The sequence below is a fragment of the Elephantulus edwardii genome, unplaced genomic scaffold, assembly GCF_000299155.1.
Source record: "Elephantulus edwardii isolate Elephantulus edwardi_28Jun2011 unplaced genomic scaffold, EleEdw1.0 scaffold00047, whole genome shotgun sequence".
In the NCBI taxonomy this organism is placed as follows: domain Eukaryota; kingdom Metazoa; phylum Chordata; class Mammalia; order Macroscelidea; family Macroscelididae; genus Elephantulus; species Elephantulus edwardii.
In genome coordinates this window covers 8,930,268-8,936,102 of record NW_006399797.1, presented here as the reverse complement: position 1 = coordinate 8,936,102, position 5,835 = coordinate 8,930,268, and the positions used below count along the sequence as shown (strand labels likewise).

At 38.5% G+C, this 5,835-nt stretch overlaps 1 protein-coding gene across 1 annotated transcript in view; it reads right to left on the bottom strand.

Moving 5' to 3' along the window:
* LOC102860069 (TBC1 domain family member 30-like) overlaps positions 1–5,835 on the bottom strand; it is an 83,727-nt gene that overhangs the window by 63,893 nt on the left and 13,999 nt on the right. Inside the window, exons 3-4 of the mRNA XM_006886097.1 lie at positions 5,181–5,246; positions 2,757–2,882 (exon numbers count right to left, since the gene is read on the bottom strand). Coding sequence (XP_006886159.1) covers positions 2,757–2,882; positions 5,181–5,246 — 192 coding nt within the window. The remainder of the gene's footprint in view (positions 1–2,756; positions 2,883–5,180; positions 5,247–5,835) is intronic.

The following is a 5,835-nucleotide window of genomic DNA, read 5'->3' as shown; positions in this document are numbered from 1 at the left end:
TTGGATGTCAATCATGGTCTCTTTGGGATATATTCCCAGTAGTGGAATTGCTGGGTCAAATGGTATCTCTATTTGCAACTTTTTGAGAAAGCACCATACCGCCTTCCACAGTGGTTGCACCATTTTACACTCCCACCAACAGTGAATAAGGGAAGGGTTCCAGTTTCTCCACATCCTCGCCAGCATTTGTTGCTTGCTGTTCTGTTAAATTTTGCTATTCTGACTGGGGTGAGATGATATCTCATACTTGTTTGGATTTGCATCTCTCTTAGAGCTAGAGATTTTGAACATTTCTTCATGTGCTTGTTGACCATCTGAATGTCTTCTTTTGTGAAATGTCTGTTCATATCCTGTGCCCATTTTTCAACTGGATCATTTACCTTTATCTTTTTGTGGTGCATCTTTTTCTTAAGGAGCAGTTTATGGATTCAAACCAGGTACCTTTATGCCGGCAGTACAATTCCTTACCACTAAGCCACCAGAGCTCCCCTCGCCCCAAAATAATACTAATTACTTCTTTGCCTCATTATCAAGTAGAGTCAAGTTATCAACAGAAGTTTTCATTTTTAAAATGTGCTATAGTCTTATAGCACTTATTTGGAAGCAGGAGTGGCATCCACTTCCTAAACAGCATGCCTCTGGAAACTCTATGTACTTTGATAAATGACATAGTTATAGAGGGGCTTCAGGTGTCGCTATGAGTCGTGCTTGACTCAATGGCAATCAACAACAACAATAACATACATTTATATACATGTGTTAACATGCTTAGCCAAAACAAAAGCTTTTACATTTTAAAAAATATATTCTCACATGACATGTAAACAGCATCTGCAAATTTTCTACTCAAAGTGCTTCAAGAATTTACACAAACTATACCTCAGAAATTAAGCAAGATTGTGGTATTGTTGTTATGTGCTGTCAACTCACTTACAACTCATAGCAACCCTATATACAACAGCCCTAAACCCTGCTCTATCCTGTGCCGATCTCACTGTCTCCAACACACCCACCCCCATTACCCCAGTCACTGAATCAATCCACCTCATAGAGGGTCTTCCCTCCTGCACTGTCCCTCCACCTTCCAAGCATGATGTCCTTCTCCAAGGACTGGTCCCTCCTTGCAACATGTCCAAGTATGTCAGACGAAGCCCCAGAATCCTTATCTTATAAGTTCATATAAACTGATGGCTTACCCTGATATGCTAACTATTGAAAGAGACATATGATAGAGCTAACATTATTCTTTTCTACAATACGTAGTACAAACTTCAGTTCTCAAAACTCTTTAAGAATATTAAAAACAAAATCAAAAGAGTGAAAAATGCAGTCTGTAACAGAGAGCTCATGGTAGAAAAATTATTCTTTGCAAACTGCCTTCTAATTTTGTGTAAGAAGGACAGAAACATTTGCTGCACTTTAAGACTTAAGGAAGACTAAATCAATAATTCGGTCACTAAGCACAGCCTGTGATTTTTAGGAGCTAAAGCCATCTATCTTACTGACACAGCATTTATTTCAAAAGGAATTAAGAGATATTCTTAATGATAGTATCATTATAGCACACATGTTAAAGAAAATACTTCAAATATTAAATATCTCATCTGTGAGACATCTTAAAATTTCAAATAAATAACTGAAATGTGGATAGTGGAAAAGCTTTCCACCCACATAGTGTAAACTCTAGAGATAGAATTGTTTTAAGCATTTGTCTGAAACTGATCAAATAAAGTCAAAAAGCTAGTACTTCCTCTTAGCAAAAATACAATGCCTCCAAGCGTGCCAAAAGATTGGATACCTTCTGGTCACCAAACTTGAATAAAACTTTCTTTTTAAAGCTCTTGCTAAATATTGATTTATATATACTCATATAAATCAAAAGCTACATGCTAGAGGCTTATGTAAGAGTATCATCCTGGGATCAAATAGAATCATGTCCTTGGCTTTCAGGATCAGGTTCTTATCAGCTAATAACCAGGTAGGCAGAGCACAGCTGTCCTCACAGCTGCCTGAAACCTCAAACAGACCTGCTGGTTATCCTCTCTCTCTAAATTAACAGTTATGAAATCATCAGAGAATCTAATAAGAGCCAAATTATCCTAAAATAAAATACTTAACTTTAAATTCCTCAGTGATGTTTATGTACAAAATCTATACAAAAGCAAAAAAAAAAAAAAAAGACTTCCAAGGCACCAAATAACAACCATAACTCGAAGATGACGAATACATTTAATATGAATGGAAGCTAATTCATGCTTTATTACTATCAACATAAAACGAAGACAAGACATAGTCAAGATTCTCCATCAATTCCATCATTCTAAATACTTTACTCCAGAATTCGATAAAAACTGATGAGTTATTAATTTTTAAATAAATTTGTAGAAAATGTTCCTAAAAAAGAAGATACAGGCTAAGGAAATGAGGGGGGAGCTCTGGTGGCTTAGAGATAGAATTGCACTGCCCAACCAAAGACGGGGGATTCAAAACCACTAGTGCCCCCGAGGGAGAAAGATGGGCAATCTCCTCCTTTCAAATGATCTACAGCCTCTGAAATCCTCCTGAAGAGTTGGCTATGCGTTGGCTTTCGACTCAGTGGCACATAACAGCAGCAATGAAATGGGGAAGCAAAAAACGGGCCTTCAGATCATAAGATAGAGATCATCTGTCCAGGGAATATCCTCTGTCCAGGGAACATCTAGCTGTTATTGTCTCCCTTCTAAGTTAGGACAGCAAGTCTAGTCAGGAGTGCTTACCTTGACTATCTGAATCCCCATCGAGTCATCATCAGGATTACTCCTTTCATTGAACGTGAAGCGCATGGTTTTGTCCCAGTCGATGGCTATACTGTGCAAATAATGATCTGCCAACGTCAACCAAACCTAAAATATTACAAGAATAAGAATGCTAAAATGGAATTCATCATTTCACCTTCTTTATTGGGAAAGTTTTCACATCCAATCATAAAATACCATCTGTTCCTAGTCTAGACATAGCCCGCAGGTAGACATGTACAAGAGCCTGCTGAAATGTTTGCAGTACATGAACTGTACTATTGAGGGACTTTCATTTCTCCTTTAAAATATACTTTGTAAAAAATATTCTATTTTTTCAATATAGGTATTGAGTATACTGTTCAGAAAACAATTTTTTAATTATTAACAATAAACAATTGTTAACCATTTTTTAGAAAACTAAATATTCTTTCCATTCACTAAATTAGTCTTATTGTAAGCTTGTTACACTTGCCTCTGAATTGTTCCTATGAACAAATGAACAAAAGCCAACCGATCATTCACAAAGAGAACTTGGTTTTGACAGAGTAGACTGTTCTAAATCATCCTTGTCTCACGCCCAATGCTGCTGAGTTAATTCTGACTCATAGAAGACCTATAAGGCAGAATAGAACTGCCACAAAGGGTTTCCAATGCTGTCATCTTTATGGAAGCCGACTGTCACTCCCTCCTCCCTTGAAGTGGCTGGACGGTTCGAACCACGGGCTTGTTTGTCAGCTATCCCAGTGCTTAACTACCAGAACCTTGATGTACAGTGATTGAGCAGCCCAGCTCTAAACAAAAGCTCACCAGTTATGGAGGGTCCTTCCCTCTTTCACTGACCCTCCATTATTTCAAGTAGGATGTCCTTTTCCATGCCCTTCCTGATAACATGCTCAAAGTAGATGTATAAATTAATATCCTAAAAGAGCATTCCAATATTTAGTAGTTGAATGTAGTTTAGCAGAAATGACACTGATTCATGTCTCCAGCCTTCCCTCCTAAACAGTAGGATGTCAGCTCCAAATGCCTACTTACTGACACTTTTAACTTAAATGTCTAGTAAGAACCTCAACCTTAACAAACCCAAAACAAAACTCTCACTCGACTCTCTTCCAAATATAGGTACATATGTTTATATGTATATATCTCTCACACACACACCCCCACCCCCTGTCTTTCATCTGAGTAAATAGTAACTCTGAACTTCCAGGTGCACAGGCCAAATCTTGAAATCATTCTTGATATCCATCTTATACTCCATATTTACTCTAATTAGAGCTTGAGTCAGTTCAGACTTCAAAACATAGCTCAGAATCTTGAGTTTCTCTCTCCATCTCTAATCTTCCCACCCTGATCCACATCAATGATACCTCTTACCTGAAATACCTCTTACCTGTCTCATAATGATTTCCCTGCTTCTGTCTTTGTTCCTCAACAGTATATTCTCAAGCCAATAACCAGAGTGGTTCATTTAAAACATATGTCAGGTCGTGTCACTCCTCTGCTCAAAATTTTCCAGTAACACTGAAAAATTCTTATCTGACAATGGGCTAAATCCCAAGTATGGCCTATGTCCCATGGGAGCACTCGTGGTATCGTCCACAGGGAGTATTGCTGGTAACCATAGGTGGCACCTCTCTGGAGACTCAAAACTCCATGAGAGAAAGATGAGAAACCACCCATTTGATTGACTATTTCTGAAACATACTGGAGAATCAGCTATGAGCCAGTTCCAATTCAGTGTAATGAATGCATGAGAGGACGGGTCCTAAAAGGTCCCATATGATCTATATCCCTCCATATCATCACCTACAATAACAACACATTATCTCTGCAACCCCTCTCCTAGGGCTCTTCCTTATTCACGGTGCTCCAACCACCCTTATTATTTTTACTTGAATCTTCCTGAAATGCTCTCTCACCATAGGCTTTTTGCATTGGCTGTTCCTTTCGTCTGGAATGCTCTTCTCCCAAGTGATGACTTGATGACTCACCTTTCACCTCCCTCAGAGACCCACCCAAATGCCATGTCTTCAGTGACATCTCCCCTTAATTTTCTATCTTAAATTCAAACTATCTGCTTCTTTTCACCACATTCCCCTTATTTCCTTCCCTGTTCCATTTTTATCTATAGAACTTAAAACAATTTGGTTTCATTTAAATCTTATTCATTGCAAAACTAAATGAAGAAAAAAGTTCCTGTCTGTGTTAATTTGTCCTATTGCTGTCTTTAGTGCCTAGAATAGTGTCTGGCATTGAGTAGATAGTCGATAAATACTAAGTGAATAATAAAGAGAGATGTTTTAAATTACTAAATCAAGAGCATTCTTTTTTACATTCCAGACACTTCTAAAGAAGACAGTGTTGGTCCTTTTGCCTTTTAGTGCTGTGAACCTTCCTCACCTTTCTCCTCCATTCCTTTGGTATTCCTGTTGATAGTCTGGCCACTGCTTTGAGAGCATCATACCACTGGAAATAAAGAAAAAATAATGAGATCATGTGGATCTAGATAAGCTTTCCAGCTTTTCTCCATCTTGGCACACACAGAGTAAGATGAAGTTTATATAGCATACTGGAGTAAGCATACAAAGCTTCTCTCTGCCAGATGGCATTATCTGGGGCTAGGAGCTCCATGTGCTGTCAGGCACTTTCAAATACTTGTGACCAACATGCAGCACGCATGCATTAGTCAGGAAGCTCTGTAGACCAACCAAGACATCGATCATGGGTTCAGAATAACAGACCCAATTTGGGGTTTGGTTTGGCTTTCCTCCACAATGACGATTAAAAGAAAGTGCAAAAATGAACCCAGGCTCGTTGTTATTGTTATTGATTGCCTTCAAGTCGAGCACGACTCACAGTGATCCTATAAACAAAAGGCCTGAACTACAACTATACACATTCAGCAAAGTCCATGGAGTTTCCGGAGGCATGTTACTTAGGAAGTGGATGCCACTCCCGCTGTAGTGTCACAATTTATTTTACCTATAATTTTAAAGAAGAAGATTCAGTAGTTGGAAAACATGGACTCAGTGACAGAAATGGAGCTGGAGAGAGA